General features: G+C 36.8%; 1 protein-coding gene across 4 annotated transcripts in view; it reads left to right on the top strand.

Annotated features, from left to right (window-relative positions):
- The window catches only part of LOC114250135 (visual system homeobox 2), a 133,905-nt gene that overhangs the window by 23,974 nt on the left and 88,632 nt on the right, over window positions 1-21,299 (top strand). For all 4 annotated transcript variants that reach the window (XM_089734696.1, XM_089734698.1, XM_089734699.1 and 1 more), the window contains exon 2: window positions 14,656-14,709. In XM_089734696.1, coding sequence (XP_089590822.1) covers window positions 14,656-14,709 — 54 coding nt within the window. The remainder of the gene's footprint in view (window positions 1-14,655; window positions 14,710-21,299) is intronic.

Genomic DNA, 21,299 nt, shown 5'->3' on the forward strand with positions numbered 1-21,299 from the left:
CTGACCTTCATCACCTCAATATTCATTTACATTTGTTACCAAATACGGAACCACGCGCGTGTCAAAATATACTGGATTGTACGGTTGCCAGAAAATGTAGAGCTCAGAGGTCACGGAACTCAACCCTTCAATGTACGTATTGGTTCGTTTTTGCGAGGCGCGTTGCGGGTCGTATTAATCTGGCGTTACAAGTAGAAGTGTAGTGTGTATTAGTGAGTACTTCGCACGTACTACAAAGGTCTCTAACTGCCTGCTATTAACACTGCTCGACCCTTACAATACCTAACTAGGGATGGGAAAAGAATTTCCTTGCTTTTTTTTTCGGTTTTCCGAAAGAATAAAAAAAACGTTTGAAGTTACCTTACCAAAGCTAGAAAAAGGTATTTTATAAATTGCATTCTAAATCATCTCCATAGGTTCCGCTTCTGTATAATAGCCTATCTTCCGTAGACTTCAGGCTGTATAAAAGCAAACTGGTGGCAGGATCTCTTGTGAGTCCGCACGGGTAGGTACCACCACCCTGCCTATTTCTGTCGTGAAGCAGTAATGTGTTTCGGTTTGAAGGGTGGGGCAGCCGTTGTAACTACATATACTGAGACCTTAGAGCTTATATCTCAAGGTGGGTGGCGCTTTTACGTTGTAGATGTCTATGGGCTCCAGTAACCACTGAACACCAGGTGGGCTGTGAGCTCGTCCACTCATCTAAGCAATAAAAAAAACCTTTAAACAATAACATTAAATCATGAATCCTTATTTCTAAATTTTTTTTTAATAATAACACGGTAAATCGAAGTCGCCTCTTAACTTGTTACTAGTGGTCGCCCGGTAGTCGAAATTCGACTATAATTAATAAAAATTATAAGTTTGTACACTATTATGATTCTATTATATTTTCAAAGACTATTATTGTACTTCTATAATCAAAAATTTCGCCAAGACTATAAAAAATAAATATATAGAAAAATATTAATAAAGACAAACAATATTTAATCTATTCTCAATTTGACCACAGACGTCAAGAACAAAAGTTTGACAATAAATAAATAGTATGCATGCGTGTGTGCTTCAAATACATGGTAGTGTGTGTAAAAATTTATTTATTGATTTAATGTATTTTTAGGCATAATTTTAAAAAAAATTAACATTCTGCACTCCTTCTCTATATTCTCTATAAGTGTGGGAAATTTCATACTCCTCCGTCAGCGCAATTTTCGTAAAAAGGGATACAAAGTTTTTCCTTCACGTATTAATATATAGATATATATGACACTAATATATAAAAATATAGATAATTACGTATACTAACTATTCTACAATTTCACTACTACTAATTACTTAAATAATTAGTAGCAGTATGTGGGATACTTCCCATCACTAAAAACTTGAATCGCCTGTGGCATCGAGAAGACGATTCCTTCAAGCTAAAATAAACCTTATTCTAAACTAATGAAACTGCACTGATCTTCGTTATTAGTATGTATGCATTTTTTTTTTATTACAATTGTAATTCGGAAAATTCATGGATTCGCTTATTACACATTAATGGAACTATTCCAGAAACCTTTGCTAAACCGCTATCGCTAATCGCAAAAACATTAATGAAGACGACAAACAAACAGACATACAAATATTCTTAAACGCGCTTGTATTAGCATGATATGTTTGTTTGTACTTTATTTTACCAATTTCACTTTAGCTTGATATCTTCGTTTACATTTCATTACATTAGCTTGATATGTTTATATTTACTTTATTTTATGAAGATGTGGTTTTCACTCATTTATTGTGGTAAGCTTTACTTAGCATTTCGTGTTTGTTTTATGTCAATCGGTTCATAAATAAAAAAGTTATGCCAATTTAATGAATCACGTAGCTGAGCGTTTGTAGATTGTTTACGATTGTTTTTTTCCTACCTGTGCAGATACCCTTGAGACGCTATTTCAGCTTCTTCTTGACGTATAGGTGAGCTCACGGGGCTCAAACTGGAGAGTTGCTAACACTGTCCCAAGCAAGGGCAATGCTTCGCAGAATCTACCACCGGATTGGAAACGCAACCCACTGAGAAGATCCGGCGAGGAACTCAGTGGGCTGTGTCTATGGGTTAAAACTGCTGCCAAAGTCACTATTCCACGTGGACGGAGTCGCGGGCACAGCTAGTTTAAAGACATATTCTAATCAAAATTAGGTTTAAATTCAAAATCATTATTACGAAGTCAAAATCAAGATACTTAATGATAAAATCTTGGCTATAGACACCGTTCTACGTTCCTTACACCAAAAAACAAATACGCAGTCAATATGCCTGCAGGTCTGTTCAGAATTTCTATAAGAAACATCCCGACCAATCAACCTGACCTTCATCACCTCAATATTCATTTACATTTGTTACCAAATACGGAACCACGCGCGTGTCAAAATATACTGGATTGTACGGTTGCCAGAAAATGTAGAGCTCAGAGGTCACGGAACTCAACCCTTCAATGTACGTATTGGTTCGTTTTTGCGAGGCGCGTTGCGGGTCGTATTAATCTGGCGTTACAAGTAGAAGTGTAGTGTGTATTAGTGAGTACTTCGCACGTACTACAAAGGTCTCTAACTGCCTGCTATTAACACTGCTCGACCCTTACAATACCTAACTAGGGATGGGAAAAGAATTTCCTTGCTTTTTTTTTCGGTTTTCCGAAAGAATAAAAAAAACGTTTGAAGTTACCTTACCAAAGCTAGAAAAAGGTATTTTATAAATTGCATTCTAAATCATCTCCATAGGTTCCGCTTCTGTATAATAGCCTATCTTCCGTAGACTTCAGGCTGTATAAAAGCAAACTGGTGGCAGGATCTCTTGTGAGTCCGCACGGGTAGGTACCACCACCCTGCCTATTTCTGTCGTGAAGCAGTAATGTGTTTCGGTTTGAAGGGTGGGGCAGCCGTTGTAACTACATATACTGAGACCTTAGAGCTTATATCTCAAGGTGGGTGGCGCTTTTACGTTGTAGATGTCTATGGGCTCCAGTAACCACTGAACACCAGGTGGGCTGTGAGCTCGTCCACTCATCTAAGCAATAAAAAAAACCTTTAAACAATAACATTAAATCATGAATCCTTATTTCTAAATTTTTTTTTAATAATAACACGGTAAATCGAAGTCGCCTCTTAACTTGTTACTAGTGGTCGCCCGGTAGTCGAAATTCGACTATAATTAATAAAAATTATAAGTTTGTACACTATTATGATTCTATTATATTTTCAAAGACTATTATTGTACTTCTATAATCAAAAATTTCGCCAAGACTATAAAAAATAAATATATAGAAAAATATTAATAAAGACAAACAATATTTAATCTATTCTCAATTTGACCACAGACGTCAAGAACAAAAGTTTGACAATAAATAAATAGTATGCATGCGTGTGTGCTTCAAATACATGGTAGTGTGTGTAAAAATTTATTTATTGATTTAATGTATTTTTAGGCATAATTTTAAAAAAAATTAACATTCTGCACTCCTTCTCTATATTCTCTATAAGTGTGGGAAATTTCATACTCCTCCGTCAGCGCAATTTTCGTAAAAAGGGATACAAAGTTTTTCCTTCACGTATTAATATATAGATATATATGACACTAATATATAAAAATATAGATAATTACGTATACTAACTATTCTACAATTTCACTACTACTAATTACTTAAATAATTAGTAGCAGTATGTGGGATACTTCCCATCACTAAAAACTTGAATCGCCTGTGGCATCGAGAAGACGATTCCTTCAAGCTAAAATAAACCTTATTTTATTAGCGATCAGAATTTCACTTACTTCGTCATTCCCGCAAAATACTCTTCTGGTTACATCTGAATTCAATCTTAAGACATTGTAGTTAAGCTATGTTTTCGTTTGAAACTTTATTAGGTAGTTCGGTCAATGATTTTTGGTCACAAAGGGAATCGCACACCCTCGAACGGGGCCGATAAATGATTCGTAACGACCATGTTCTTATTAAATTAGACAAATTCATGAATTAATATGAAAGTTCGATGATACATAACATTATTTGTAATGTGTATCATTTAAGGCGTAGTTTGCTCTGTACGAACAAAAGTCATTTTATTTATTTATTTATTGCTTAGATGGATGGATGAGGTTACTGCCCACCTGGTTCAAGTGGTAACTGGAGCCCATAGACATCTACAACGTAAATGCGCCACCCACCTTGAGATATAAGCTCTAAGGTCTCAAGTATAATTACAACGGCTGCCCCACCCTTCAAACCGAAACGCATTACTGCTTCACGGCAGAAATAGGCAGGGTGGTGGTACTTATCCGTGCGGACTCATAAGAGGTCCTACCACCAGTATTTTAGTTAACAAAAAATTTTATAAGCCATATAACAATACGAATCGAATGTAGAATCTGCTGCAAAATGATAATCTGCTCTGTGTGTATGAAATAGGGACGAAATTGCAAATTGGAACATAATTTTGCTGAGAAAAGTTCAAATTTCAGTGAAAACACAGCAAAACATCTATAATTATTACTAATTTAGGCGTAAAATCAAATATCGTAATAAATTCACGCTAAATAATCGCAGAGTATTGATGAAGCTTATGTTAAAACTCTATTAGCAGTACTTCTGAATAGATTAATACATACATATGTGGCAGTAGCCATCATACTACACAAGATATTCATTGACTGTCGTCCTGCCTATTTCTGGCTACAAAACTGAGACTCTAAACTTTGCGTGTTATCTTTTTTGTTTCCCAGCGAAGCTCGTAACTTAGGGGGCTATGCTAGTATAACCGGGTGAGTGAGTGAGCTCACGGCGCTCTAACCTAGCGATGTTATCCGGATCGAAAACGTGACCCACTGAGAAAATCAGGCGAGAAACTGAGAAACTCAGTCGTCGTATGTCTGAGGAAGGAGCGCGTGGCAGCATTGACGCTCTTGTTGTTTAGAGGATTTGGTAACTATTTAACTCCAGAAGAGTATCTGAGCTGTATTTGGCAACGCGATCAAAATATTCCGATACGCTAATTGATTCATGTAAAATAAATCGTTCGTAATCATTTAGCACTTTGACTGCCGTTTAGAACATAAGTGCCCTACGCGGCGCACTGAAGTAATTATGTCGATTTCTCTTTTTGATCTTCTTAATAAGGCACCAGAATATCTAGCAGCCTCTGGGAAAGACGAATCAAAAGATATACTGAGAAGGAATCTAATTCTAAGAGACCTAAAAGACTAAAACGTACATTAAAAAACAAAAGAAGGCAAAGTTAGGCAATCCCGGCGCTTATACTCTATTCCAATTACGAAGTCCTTTTTGATACTTCATAGAACGTAACTCTTCACGTTTCGCGTAATTTGAAATAATAATCATTTAATTGTTCATGGTCGTAAACATCATTTAAAAAAGATGTGTGGTGTCGTGGGACACCGGATAGGAACGAAGTTCCTTATTATAAAAATATTAATTTTAAGTTCTATTCGAGGTATAAAGAAAATAAAACTGGAGGTTTCGCAACAACCCACGGTCATTCGGTAACGTGCGAACTTATTGTGGTACACTTCATTCACGGTTGTTTGCATAAGAGTTAGTGTATTGTGCAAACGAACGCTCTGAGATCGTGGTCAATGAATGATAAAAAAATATGTTATTTTTTGTACGTTATTACAAAGTTAAGTCGTAACTATGTGCATTACTAATTTGTACGATATTACAAAGTTAAGTCGTACACTGTGTGCATTACTAATAAAAATCTTACGTTACGGACGTTTTTTCCCGGTCAGGGTACCCCTCCGCATCGTCCCATAAGGAACTTCGTTCCAAAAATACACAATCAATCTAAATCGTTATACAATTAATTCACACACACAATAACACAATAATAACATCTGTCTCATGGGACCTCGTAATTGGAATAGAGTATAGTAACAGAAATCGACATAATTACTTCAGTGCGCCGCGTAAGGCACCGGTGACCTACACGACAGTCAAAGGGTTAAATTAAATCGACACTTCAACCCTTACAGAGTTCCTAACGACAACAATATAATTAAACACGATTGAACACAATTTGGGTGCGATTAAAATAAACACATGCCTTACACAAAAACTGGTAGGCGTCACGACTTATCCAAATGTTAACCCTTTGCCACCACGGCTCGGCACCTGGGTACAAAAAAATACTCCATTTATTTGTTCGACCCAAAATATTGTGACAAACGACCCACCTCGACATTAGTGAATGAATGCGTTGACACATTTTTTTTTCGTTGTGTCAAAAGAAAGAACATTGTGAATGAACGACATGATATCTTCTCACTGCTTTGTTGGATTCATAATGGTACCTCTTGAATTTGAATCGGTTTGTTGGTGTTACAATGATGTTAATGCGAGGATGCTTTCTTTAAATTACTTTAAATGGAGATAAGAACTTATTTTTATATCAGCAATAAAAAGACAGACAATAAGAAAACGAGACAGAAGTTGTTCGTCGTTTACCTGGATTATATCCTTCTTTTTTTCCCTACCTATTAGCTGGTATTCTAAGAGGCTATTCCAGCTACGCCCGGACGGGTAGGTGAGCTCACGGGTTCAACCTGAGAGAATTTGTTAACACCAGTCCTAGCAAGAGCAGTGCATCGCAGAGTCTACCACCGGATCGGAATCGAGACCCACTGAGAAGATCCGGCGAGAAACTCAGTGGGCGTTTATATCCAGAAAACCGAATAAAATAATGCGAAAGCTTCAAAAATAGCTTTAACGAACTTTCTTTACTTTATTTCGATCTAAAACAATATAAACGTTATTTAACAGAGGTTCAAATACTATATTATAATCAGGAAACAATTTATTAATATTTGTAGTTAGTTCTATTTTACATGATAATTAGTATTTGAAAAACTAAGCCCCATTTTAGAACCAAAACAACGCAGAAAGCTGTGTGTTTTTCTTCTCTTTTTTCTTTGGACGACACATCTAATCAAATGTTTTCTCAAAAAGCTGATATCCAATAACCTTCCCTACCATAAGAATTTACCGCGGACTTAACCGGGATGCTTGCAATAAAATTTCAATTACCTTGAACCGACTTAGCTTGCATCCCAAATTATAACAGGTCCTTTGTTGGCGGATTAGCCGGCAAAGTGCGGAGGGCAAGCCACGCTACCGCCGGCGATAATTGAAATAGCTTCGCGCATTAGACGGGTAACCACCGGTAGACAAAGGCCCCCGGCGCGAGATCCTTGCGCTGTAAGGGGGTTCACAAAAGTAGTTTAGGAGCGAATAGTTTTTTTTAAACGTAAATTTTGTTTTTCTCCATTGGCTTAACAAGCTTGTGATGGTAGCCATCACACAATGCAAGATATTTGACAGATGTCTGAATCTCGCTTGCGACATTTTCAAGATAAGCATGCATATATACAAGTTCCGAACAACAACATTCGGACTGTCAGTCTACCGAGCAATATCACCCGCTCGGTGGAAGATCTTCTTTCCGTCGTTGTACCATCAAAGTGGTGACCCTTGACAGCGAGAATCTTGGAAACTGCGGGCAGTACATATTCACCACCCATCCTTTACCCATCCTTTGGGTCAGTGCCTACCCAATACAGTTAATGAAGCAGCGCTACTACTACTGCTCCTACAAGCTCACATTGCTCGCCGGATAACTTAGACAAAGTGTTTGTGATGGGCAAGGTGGATGGCCCAAATTGGGCTGCCAGTTTTGATTCAGTGACAGATCGATTTGGATGCACTCAGCTTAAAATTGTCTACCTACTATTTTACTCGAGCGATGCTTAGTGAATTTTAAAATACTCTTAGGTTACCTAACAGACTTGACATTTTTGGGTCACAAAGGTCACGGACGAGAGCCATTAGGCGACTCGAACCCTGGCCGACTTCCTAAGAGGTACTGGAATCGTGCTCATGAGATCCTTCTCACTTTATCGCAAAATAGGCCGAAGCTGATGACAACGATTCGGGCAGAATTTACTAGTACTTAATGACTTTAAGCGAGCTGTCTAAGTCTTAACAATAAAAACTGATAACAATATTTATTTAATTGCAATGCTTATAATATTGATGGTCACATTTACATTAGGCAGCGGCTTGGCTCTGCCCCTGGCATTGCTGAAGTCCATGGGCGACGGTAACCACTCACCATCAGGTGGGCCGTATGCTCGTCTGCCTACAAGGGCAATAAAAAAAAAATAAAAAAATTATATGGCCACTGAAATTTGCTTCGCTTTTGTTTCTAAAGAAGATTATTTCGGTACACAAAGCTATTGTCTCAATTCGAAAACGAAAAAAAATCGTACAACAGGATTAAATGAGATCCAGGGATCACGTTATACTGGCTCTGTACAATGACGTCACATTCCACCGGATTACAAAGTGCCCCGAACTCAATTAAGTAACCCCGCAAAATTCTATTCCATATTAATTTATTGGCTATCGTTCGTGTAGTCGGATATTGGAATGTGCATCGCTCTTGATATTGGATTCATTGCTAATAAAGTGGCATGTGATAATGCCTAATAGGATTAGTCGGTCGTATTTTCGTTTCAGTTCAGTTTATGATTTCAATACACTAGTATTATGATGATGATAATGATCAATGGAGATTTTCGAATAATACATTAATAAAGTTATCAATTTCTTCAATTCAAATTTCTCCTAGAAACACAAAAATTTGGCGATCAGCTAGTTCTATAATATGTATCTAGAATTTCTTATCACTTGTATAGAAATTAAAGCCAATACTGCCGATATAACTCACTGAGATTCTTGCCTGATCTTCTGAATGGGTCGCGATTCCAATCGGGTGGTAGACTCTGCCAAGCACAGCTCTTGCTAGGGCAAATGTTACCAGTGTCTCTCAGGCTGAGGCCCGTGAGCTCACCCACCAGTAAGGGTGAAACTAGACTAGCCCTCTTAGACTAGCTAGATAGGCATATAAGACCAAGAAACCACAATGATTAGCCACATACGACATCATAAATTATTTGTTTCCAATCTGACATGAAAAACTCTTAGTAGTATATGAATTTAGTATAGTTTCTTCAAATAGAATTATTGATATTTCAAAAATTTAATAATCAAATAAACATTTACCCATTTCAAATTGACGTCTAGTAACAGATTCGCGTCTTTTATTTCAATCGTTTTTATGACGTTCTTATTAATACTTGGCCTTATTATTATTACTAGTAGACCCCGGTAGTCGAAATTCGACTATATTTAATTTAAATTATTAGTTTGAAAATTATTACATTCTATTGTCTTTTGCATTTTACTTCCTATAATCACAGATTTCGCCAAGACTACATTATGGACAATTTTTTTTTATTTTTATTGCTTAGATGGATGGACGAGCTCACAGCCCACCTGGTGTTAAGTGGTTACTGGAGCCCATAGACATCTACAACGTAAATGCGCCACCCACCTCGAGATATAAGTTCTAAGATCTCAGGTATAGTTACAACGGCTACCGCACCCTTCGAACCGAAACGCATTACTGCTTCACGGCGGAAATAGGCGGGGTGGTGGTACCTACCCGTGCGGACTCCCAAGAGGTCCTACCACCAGTGATTACGCAAATTATAATTTTGCGGGTTTGATTTTTATTACACGATGTTATTCCTTCACCGTGGAAGTCAATCGTGAACATTTGTTGAGTACGTATTTCATTAGAAAAATTGGTACCCGCCTGCGGGATTCGAACACCAGTGCATCGCTTCAATACGAATGCACCGGACGTCTTATCCGTTAGGCCACAACGACTTAAAATATTAAAGACAAACAACATTAGTCTATTCTCAATTTGACCACAGACTTTAAACAATAACAAAAGTCTGACAATAAACGAAGAGCATTTAACCGTGAGTGTGTATCAAATACCTACATGGTAGTGTTTGTCATGTTTTTTTTATTGATTTAATGTACTTTTTAAGCATAATTTAAAAAAATATTTGCGCTCTGGAGAAGGACTCTATATTCTCTATAAGTGTGGGAAATTTCATACTCCTCCGTCAGCGCAATTTTCGTAAAAAGGGCTATAAAGTTTTTGCTTCACGTATTAAATAAGGTATATAGATTATTTTTTAATTCAAAAATCACAAATTTCGAAGCCCGGGAACGACACGAGAGCTAGTACGTGTCTTGAATCTAAATGCGAAGTTTAGTGCGATATGGCGTCGCCTCGAGTATCTGGCTCCACGCTAATGAATCCCGACAGAATTAACGAATTAATATATCAACCTTAATTTATACTGTTGAATAATACGGATTGTGGATTTAAGGTGAGGACGGCTTCCGGAAGGTATTTAATAAAAACGTCCTTGCAGTGTTCGTTATAAGTAATTTTTTATTGGTGGTAGGACTTGAGAGGCCGCACGGGTATGTGCCACCACAATGCCTATTTCTGCCGTGAAGCAGTAATGCGTTTCGGTTTGAAGGGTGGGGCAGCCGTTGTAACTATACTTGAGATCTTAGAACTTATATCTCAAGGTGGGTGGCGGCATTTACGTTGTAGATGTCTATGGGCTCCAGTAACCACTTAACACCAGATGGGCTATGAGCTCGTCCACCCATCTATGCATAAAAAAAAAGTAAGCAAAGTTGTGATATGCATTTTTAGTATTTAATCATCATCAATAAGTGGCCGGATCTTCTCAGCGGGTCGCGATTCCGATCCGGTAGTAGATTCATTCGCGAAACAATTGCTCTTGAGTTGTTAGGTCTCCTTCGGAGGCGCTCGGGCAGTTGTTAGCAAATCCCACCCCTCTTGGCTGAGCCTTTGCTCGCCCACCTGTCCTGGTGAAACTGGAAAGGCCTTCGGGCCACCAGTAAACTTTCAATCACAAAAAAAAAAAAAAAAAAAAAAGTGGCACTTCTGGAATTTACTCTCGAGAATGTTCGTCTTAATGACGGAAACTGCGTTTTCGATATTCACTTTGTGTGATTTTACCAATTACTTCTTTGTTTTTTCATTCGAATTATTCGCCACACTATTTCAATTATTCGCCACAAATCACAAATTTCGATGTAACTATTTATTTATTAAAATCGATTTGTAAAAGAACATGTCTCGAACGCTCTCAACTCGTCCAAGCCACGCCTCATTACAAAAGATCGTTACGTCCGTCCAAAAGTGATATTTATTCAAATAAAATTACCTTAGACATCGTATGAATTAAGATTCCGAACATCTAATCACGATGATTGGTTAATTCGTTAGACTCTCGTTTAAGGGGCGGCTTGATTGAATTGTCAGGCACCTTAGACCGAAGCAGTTTGATGAAGATCAAACAAAATTTATCGTTCAAAGAAAAAAAATCGATTTAATTTTTATTATCGATTCATTTTAATGAAAGTTTGAAAAAAGGTTAATTGCATTATTGTTTTACTGATAATTACATGACCCATGTATTAATAGCTTATCACAGCCTATGGACATTAAAATGTTAATCCTGCTACCCATAACAATTAATTGAATTTCAATTACTTCAATTTAATTGGACTTGTGCTGACATGCGTTAGGTACTGGTGGTAGGACCTCTTGTGAGTCCGCACGGGTACGTACCACCACTCTACCTATTTCTGCCGTGAAGCAGTAATACGTTTCGGTTTGAAGGGTGGGGCACTGTTGTAACTATACTGAGATCTTAGAACTTATATCTCAAGGTGGGTGGCGCGTTTACGTTGTAGATGTCTATGGGCTCCAGTAACCGCTTAACACCAGGTGGGCTGTGAGCTCGTCCACCCATCTAAGCAATAAAAAAAAACTTTTTCCTAGGCGAAATAGGTCGGTGGTACCTACCCGTACAGGATCCCTAATAAATAGGCCTTTTTATTTTTAAGGATTTTCATTTTTTTATGTCATTGTGTTAATTGTACATTCTTTATTGAAGTCGTTTGTGAACGTTGTATTATCATACATAGTTTGTAAAATCTAGCTTGATACGCTTGACAGTTGGTAAAGAGGTATTCTTAGAATTGAGGCCGTCAGCGCAAAAGTGGTTTAAGCTTACCATAGTCAGTATGGACGTAATGAGGCTTGAACTTACTTTTACACTGCTTCGTAGGCAAAAACAATACGCGCATTAAAATAATGTTTACAATAGCCATCTGTAATCTACAGGTGGAACTAGGGATAGGCTAGTTTTTGCATACAATTTTAATATGTTTTAAATAAATTGCCAACAAATATGAAAAATTTTGGGTTAGGCCACTTTTTTTTTTTTTTTTTTTTTATTGCTTAGATGGTTGGACGAGCTCACAGCCCACCTGGTGTTAAGTGGTAACTGGAGCCCATAGACATCCACAACGTAAATGCGCCACCCACCTTGAGATACAAGTTCTAAGGTCTCATTTATAGTAACGACGGCTGCCCCACCCTTCAAACCGAAACGCATTACTGCTTCACGGCAGAAATAGGCAGGGTGGTGGTACCCACCCGCGCGGACTCACAAGAGGTCCTACCACCAGTAATTACGCAAATTATAATTTTGCGGGTTTGATTTTTATTACACGATGTTATTCCTTCACCGTGGAAGTCAATCGTGAACATTTGTTGAGTACGTATTTCATTTGAAAAATTGGTACCCGCCTGAGGGATTCGAACACCGGTGCATCGCTTCAACACGAATGCACCGGACGTCTTATCCGTTAGGCCACGACGACCGTAAACTTTTACACTGACGACCTCAATTAACTTCTATTAAAACAATTTATGAACCACGTTGAATTTTTTTTATTTAATTGTTCACATATTTTGATAAGCTATAGTTATTGGCTTCCAAACTTATTTAAATTCTTATTTACAAACTTTAGACAATACTTCTCAGCAAACAAACACCACATTTTTTTTAAGCGAATAGCCGAATTTTTCATTACAGTTTTAGTTCTGGAGACACTGTCAGACAAACCGCCGAAAAGCCAGCTTATAATTTTATAGTAGACAAAATTTACAATTACCTACCTACCATTACCACGAGTTGATTGTATTTTACCAGCGAATGAATTGAAGTTTTCCCACACTTAATTTTTACAACATACCTATTTATTTTCAATGCAATCAGAAAAGAGATAGATAATCTAACAATAGATATCGGGTTGCATCATACAACAAAGACGAATCAAGAGGATTACAGCATAAGTTAAACACTTAATGACACTTAAGATGTCAATGAGCTATTTATTTAACTAGCTGATGGTAGTAGAGAAACTACGGTAGTAAAGAACTTAAGACTGAACTTAATTTTTTAACACTGCTTTAGATATTGGCAATAGTTCCTATTGACAGCTGAAGTGAATTAATATTAATGTTTGTAATTTTTTTTGGAACGACCCTAACCGGGAACGTCCGTAACCTAAGATTTTTATTAGTAATGCACGCAGTGTACGACTTAACTTTGTAATAACGTACAAAAAATAACATGTTTTTTTTATCATTCATTGACCACGATCTCAGAGCGTTCGTTTCCGCAATACACTAATTCTTATGCAAACAACCGTGAATGAAATGTACCACAATAAGTTCGCACGTTACCGAATGACCGTGGGTTGTTGCGAAATCTCCAGTTTTATTTTCTTTATACCTGGAATAGAAGTTAAAATTAATATTTTCATAATAAGGAACTTCGTTCCTATCCGGTGTCCCACGACACCGCACGTCTTTTTTTCTACCTATTCGTTGGTAGCCTAAGGGGCTATTCCAGCTACACGGGCGGATAGGTGAGCTCACGGCCTCAACTTGAGAGAACTTGCTAACACTAGCCCTAGCAAGAGCAGTGCTTCGCTGAATCTACCAACGGATCGGCATCGCGACCTACTGAGAAAACCTGGTGAGAAACTCAGTGGGTAATAGCGCTTGAGAATTAGCGGAACCGCATACAAAATGCCACAGGTTCGAAATTGTGCATGTAAAGTGAACTGTGTTCATTAGTATTTCGTGTTGTTTGTATTTACATTGTTTTTGGCATTCCATATCTTGCGGTTAGCTAAGTACGTTTCTCAAGATAATTTCCCTTCAACGTTCACTGCTAACAGTCGCAGCTGAAAGGATCAAAGGCCACAAGCTTTTATACATTTTGTACATTTTTAAAACCGAAATGAGTTTTGGAAATGCGTCCAACGATACGAGCCTTAAGTATTAACACACTGATAAGCTCTGGAGGAATAATCATCATTACATAGTATAAAACAAAGTCGCTTTCTCTGTCCCTATATCCCTATGTATGCTTAAATCTTTAAAACTACGCAACGAATTTTGATGCGATTTTTTTTAATAGATAGAATGATTGAAGAGGAAGGTTTTCATGTATAATAACATCCATTAAATAGTAGAGAAATCAATAATAAATTACAGTTTCCGAAGCGAAGCGAGGGCGGGTCGCTAGTGCTTAATAATTGCACTAAGGACTATGGCATTTAAATATACACATTATCGTTCATTATATAGCATCATATAGCTCGTAACTACAAACCAAGCCAAAGTTTTATGAACGAAAACGCGAAAACAGTAATTCCGCACAAGTCCACCCCCAGAGGGTTGACTTAAATCAGAGAAAAGAGGCACTTTTAAATTAAAATTCCTTTGGGCGCTTAATTGTTTGTAGCGCGATTAATTTAATTTCTTCTTTTACAGGATTCCCGCAGATCAAGTCTCCTTATAGTCCGACTTCGCAGCCGCATCTGACAGGTAAGATTTATTTATTTATTATTTATTTATAACTTCTTATACTATAAAGTATAAAGGCGGACTTAATGCCATGATATTTATCGTTGTACTCTTCAGATTTTTGGGCCTAAGATACCTTAGAACCTGGTTAGAATATGTTTTTATTTTTATTTTATTTTTTTATTGCCTAGATGTGTGGACGAGCTCACAGCCCACCTGGTGTTAAGTGGTTACTGGAACCCATAGACATCTACAACGTAAATGCGCCACCCACCTTGAGATATAAGTTCTAAGATCTCAGTATAGTTCAACGGCTGCCCCACCCTTCAAACCGAAACGCATTACTGCTTCACGGTAGAAATAAGCAGGGTGGTGGTGCCTACCCGTGCGGACTCACAAGAGGTCCTACCACCAGTTTGGGCCTAAGATTGTCTAAGATGGAAACTGATTAGAATATGTCTCATTTATGGTCTGTATTTGATGTAATTTTGATAATCAGCACAAAAAATTTGGTTGAGAATGTTCATGTTTATGTTCAACTGGTGAACCGAGGTCTTCATCCGCTGTGATTATCGCAAATAGCATTTGAAACATGGATTTCTTGGAATGACCCGAACGGCCACCCGTCGCATGTTGGTAGTAGACAGAAACCTTCCTTGGGATACTAACAATATGCGTACCAAGCTTCAACAAAAACTTCTGAGCGAATTCTGAACACATAGAGGACAAACATGAATACAAAAGTTAATCGTTGTTTTGGATAGCAGACAGAGACATTTTTGTACTTGATAAAACAAATTTGATTGTGTAAAACAGCTACAGGATTATAGCGTTTTATTCAACAGGCAATATTCCAATCTCAAAGATACTCATACAGAAAAAACTGGAACCGAAATAGCATTTATTTAGTCATCTGACTCCTCTAAATCAGCTGTCATCGAATGTACCTAAATATTAATAATTAATTTAGAAAAAAAAAAAACGAAATGACTTTTAAGTCACCTACGTACACGTAACAATACCTTTAGTCCTGATTTAGGAAAGTGGCTGACGGCACCCCGGCTTCGAATGGGAGGGTGTGATCCCTCACACACAACCCCCCACACCCACCCTCCTTTGTCTTAGTAATGAATCCGCCAAACGTCAACCGCGCAGCCGCCCGACTGTTAACCAACCAAAAGTCACATGCCAATACATTAGCCACTTAAAACTGAATCTTTTCGTATCGCGTTAGAGGCGGAAATTGATTGAATTAAATTTTCTTATACGACCACGTCAGTAGGATAAAGGACTCAAAGTGTAAAATTCTAATTAGTAGTTGATAAAGACATAAGTTGGGGTGCCTTAATTAATTAACACGTTAGAATTGCTTATTTTCGTTTCGATGCTTTAAGTAAAAAATTGAGTTCTAAATTTGATGCGGTTTACTTTTGATCATATTATAAACACACTGAAATTTACATATATGGACAGTAATCTAAAATGACTTACAATAAAGAAAAATAAAAAATATATTTAGGTTTGTTAGTATCTCTGTTAAATATACGGGCGTAATGTTCTGTGTGATTGCTTTGTCATGTAACATTGATCTCGAGTTGAATGTTCGTGTATTTGCAGCCCCACATCGTGTAAAAAGCACAGAGAAAACAAACCACCTGACTGGCTCCGAGCCGGCGGCCATTTCTAAAAAAATTGCCTTCGCCGCCATTTCCACGCGGGAATTTCATATTTGGAACGCCGCGGGGAGGAATTTGCGATTTGACATTTCATCATGGCCGCTTTTTTATTGTTTTTAAAACAATGTAAAATACGATGGCCGTTTCCTAGTTATTTGTTTGCGATTCGGCGCCATTTTTAATATCCAAATTAGGGGTCGTATTGTTTTACATCACTGTTTAAAATCACTAGTGACTTTTTATACTTAAAAAGTGGTGGTAGTAAATTGGGCCAATGAGTGATTCTGATTATTTATTTAAAGATTTTATGATCTTCAGCAATTTTAAATATTTACTGTTATAGATTAAAGTAGGTGTATATCGATGTATGTACCTACACTATTGTCATTCTCAATGTCAATTTTTTTATTGATAAAATTATACTTACATTGGAAACCTGTTATGCTATTGTGTCTGTTTTAACAATTGTCAATTACGTCGACAATTGTTATTATAACAAACGAATGAAATGTTTTAAGAGAATAACAATTACTTTATGGTTATTTTGTAAGCATTTATGAATAACGATTAATCAGACTATACCTACTCAGAACAAAATCTAATCCATTCTGTATCATTGACAATATGAATCAATCATCATTATACAAATATTCACTTATGCTTGTATTTGAAAAGTATTTTTCCACGTTAAATTCCCGAATAATTAGATACCTAATGTTTTTGTAACTACCGCCATGTTTTCACAACACTTCTAATAATTTCATTTAAAATGTCACCTATTTGTTAAAACAAGCACCGCATCGGTACCTTGCAACCTTCTCAATTACCCGAAACATTCGTTAAGAATTTTTTTTTTCGTGCTGACAACTTTTAAGACAACTGGCAACTGTTAACACCACAAATCAAACTTAACTATTCGACAACCGTAACTCTTAATGCTTCTTCACAGAGCTGTGAATGGTCTGTTTTACATTTTAAGTTATGGTGATTTGTTAATAATATTGAATGACACAAAGACCGCAGTATTTTCTTAGCGCTAAGTGGCGACAAGTTCGTTACAGTTAAGTGTATTAAGTTTTTGTTTTGAACGCTCTCACATCAGCTCGATATCGGATTACATTGGAATGTTATACTTTAATGATTTAAATAAGACCATTATGGGATTGACGAAAAATTGTCTTGGCAGAGTTTTAGATTGGATAGATTGTCTGTTTAATTGGATAATTTAAGTATCTTCAAGCAAATAAACCCAGGCACAAATTACCAAAAGCATAAAGCATTAAGCATTATGTATTAACTAAGAAAGTGCTCTTTCCTTCGAATAGGTTTATAAATCTTGTCTTCATTTAAATGGAGAAAAACCAACGTAAATACGTTTTTTAAATAAATAAATAAATTACAATTACGTGTTATCTGGAACTAGTTCCCCTAAATGAATTTGCAATTAATTTGCTTCCTCTGGAAACAAAAAAAAAACCAAAAAATTCCGTTAAACAGTGAAAATTTACAAGAGAAATAATTTCACAGATTTACTCGTAGGTACCTTAGGCACGGACACCTGTGCGTCTAATAGTAAATGTCGTACTGTCAAAAGTATTGTTTATGTACCATCGTCAAATTACTTACAAATTGAAAAAAAAATTTATCTAATTAATAAACACACAAAAATATCTTTTGGTAAATAATTCGTTCATCCAAAACAGAGTAACAAATCTTAAACGTTAATTGAGTTATGTAGTGTTGTGCAAACATGCCTAGTGACGAACTAATTGTATCGGTGTCCGATTACAATCCGAGAGCTGTGGGACCGGGGCATATGTTACGGAGTGCTTGCAACACTGGAAACGTCAAACGTGTGATGTGTCAGACAAGTTCACTAACAGAACACAGATTATGTAAGCTATATTTGTGTATAAATTTGTTTTGATTACACATTAAGAGTTAATTTACATGAGGAGTGTGTCATTAAGGAAGAAGAGCGTCGTGTTGTAGCGGAAGTAAAAGGGTTTCTGAAAATACAGTAAATATATTACGTACATTAAATAAAAATCCGTTTAAACACATACCTACATTGAAATGAACACTTTTGCCTAAAGCTAGGCACAGGCAGAGGGAATATCGAAAAGGTTCGCGTCGCAGACTCTATAGATAATTCCGATTGTTTACTAGAGGCAAAATGTTTTATGCTACATTAAAATATCTTATTCGACAGTTAAAGATAGCATCATTCGGACGATAACGATCATGATCTGTCCGGAAGGACAGATCTTGCCTCATCTTGTGATTCCGCTTTGGTTGGTTCTAATATCATGACTATATGTTCTCAAACAACGTTCCCGTCATCAGTAAACAGGTAAATAGGTGACATCTATAAAAAAAAAAATTATGCAACTTCAATAAGCCTTGTTTTGTGACGCCATCTCGTGAAGTTTTGAAGCACTAGCAAGCTAACATCTAATAGCGTCAATATAAGTCAAATATACCTATAAGAGAAGGTGTTAAAAAAGTGTCAAATCGCTTTTTTCTTTTTTTTTAAATCACTCTTAAAAACAATACTGCTTCTAAATACAACAACTTGATTTAAATCCTCAGAGTCCTTTCGTGTATACAACAGATCATTACTCGAATAAAGATAAGAATAAGTATGAACAGAATATTTTCATGATGATACGTGGAATAAACAAACTCACTTTGGCATTTATTAGTATTTAAGTATGGATTTAATATATTAGATATTTTAATGGAATTAGTAAATTTTTGTGCTAGAAAAACAGCTTCGAGTTAATTATCTATAATCACCAAGAAAGTAACAAGGGAAACGCAGTACCTAAGTTTAAGAAATATTTTGTAGGGAGCTGACCAATCATACTTAAATTTATTTGTACCTTCGTCTTCTCTAAACTCGAGAATACCTAATTATTTTTTATTGGATAAACGGATGAGCAAGTTCCCTGCCCCGCTGGCGTTTAGCAGTTAGTCCATTGGCATCACAACATGAACCTCTTTGCCTACCTCGAGACAAATGTATATTTCATCAACGTGACGTCATTGCTTCGTGTCAGAATTTATAGGACGCTCCTTAGACGTGCCCGCTCACAAGATGTCCCACCCTCCTCGTTGTTTCATCAAAGCAAACAATGTCCTGTTGTATCCGAAACATCATAATCGATTATAAAACATCCAGTAAGTTAAACATAAAAGAAATTCGTGAAAGAAAAGAAAAAACGAGAAATTATTTACGATTAGTCCCCCACCACCCACCACCTAAGGCCACTGATCGCATAATGAATTGAACGCAAAACAACCAATTTTGTCAATGACAAGCTAAATCGTTCCCTGTTCGCTGAGCGATAAGGCTGAAAAGGCGACATAATTAAGTTTGCCTCCGAAATATCAAAGTGAAGTGAGGGCCCATTAGCAATTATAATGGCTACTGTCCTCTGCGTCGGCCTCTCGCTAGGGCTACCAAGGTACCACAAAATAAATTCCAAAGAGATTTTTTAATTCCCTATTCTATTTTGAAAGGGGAATTAATTAATTTGACTGCATTAAATGCTTTCAATTTTATAGAATTCTATGTATTTGACTAATTTTATCATTTCTCCCAAAAACCCTGGCAAATTTTTATATCTAACTCACCACGGATGGACTCGTTTGTTCCTTAACAGCAAAACGACTGCTGCCAGGATGTATTTAGGGATGTAGAGGTCTTTAAATTCGATATAACAGTGATAAGAAAGATGAGGAAGGACTAGCGGCAAAAACCCTAATAATGTAATGTAAAAAACAGAATAAATTATGCTTTTGTTCGTTTCTGCATCGTTGACGAACTTGAAATAAGGGAGTCTCTTTCACGCATTTTATCACTGACCTTTTATTATAGTTAAACTTACCTTCAAAATTTACAAAATATGATTTGAGAAGAACCATTTTAGGGAAAACAGTCTATGAATCTGACAACCCTGACTAATAAGTGCCAGCTCATTACGTCTCGTGTTTGGCTCGAAGACGTTCCGGAGGCTGGCAGCCTCGTCAGTTAATTACTTGAGATGCCTTCAGCAGATTACACTTACTTATCAATTAGTTCTTAATAATATTACAATGTGCTTTGTAAAGCAGTTTCCCCTCTGTTAACTTCGAATCAAGCTCAGGTTGAGTCTATTATAGATTTGACTCAGATAGTGAGGTAAATAAAAAAAAGATTTTTTTTACCCACGTTCGCCTTATCAAGCTATTTTTAATTGGCCATGATTTTCCCATTCAGAAACAGCTAAACGTTTTATTTTCCAAATATGTAAAATTATGTCAACACAGAAAATTCACGAAACCTTTCAAGTCCGTACATATGCAGAAAGAATAGAACTAGAGATAGGTTTTCATTACTGAGCATGGATCAAATCAATCCACTTGGTGTGTGTGTGGACACATATTCAGTTCTTTCGTTTTTTACATGGCCATAACCCAATGAACAGACTTAATCTATTATTGTCACAATTTGATTATTACTACCACGAGACATAAGGACTATTATAATTTTTTCCAAACAATCACTTTATACTTTAAACCGTACCTTACTAAGCCTAGTAAGATAATAATACTCCTCGTAGTAGGTACTCAGAATTATCTTAACCCTCAAAAATTTGCGCCACTCCCAATTTTGCGGGTAGGTACCACCACCCTGCCTATTTCTGCCGTGAAGCAGTAATGCGTTTCGGTTTGAAGGGTGGGGCAGCCGTTGTAACTATACTTGAGACTTTAGAACTTATCTCAAGGTGGGTGGCGCATTTACGTTGTAGATGTCTATGGGCTCCAGTAACCACTTAACACCAGTTGGGCTGTGAGCTCGTCCACCAATCTAAGCAATAAAAAAATTAATGGCTTTCTTCTTCGTCGTTCCCTCACTGTTGAGGATCGCTACCACAAGTGACTTTCCTC

This window comes from Bombyx mandarina, chromosome 18 (genome assembly GCF_030267445.1).
Source record: "Bombyx mandarina strain Sakado chromosome 18, ASM3026744v2".
NCBI lineage: Eukaryota > Metazoa > Arthropoda > Insecta > Lepidoptera > Bombycidae > Bombyx > Bombyx mandarina.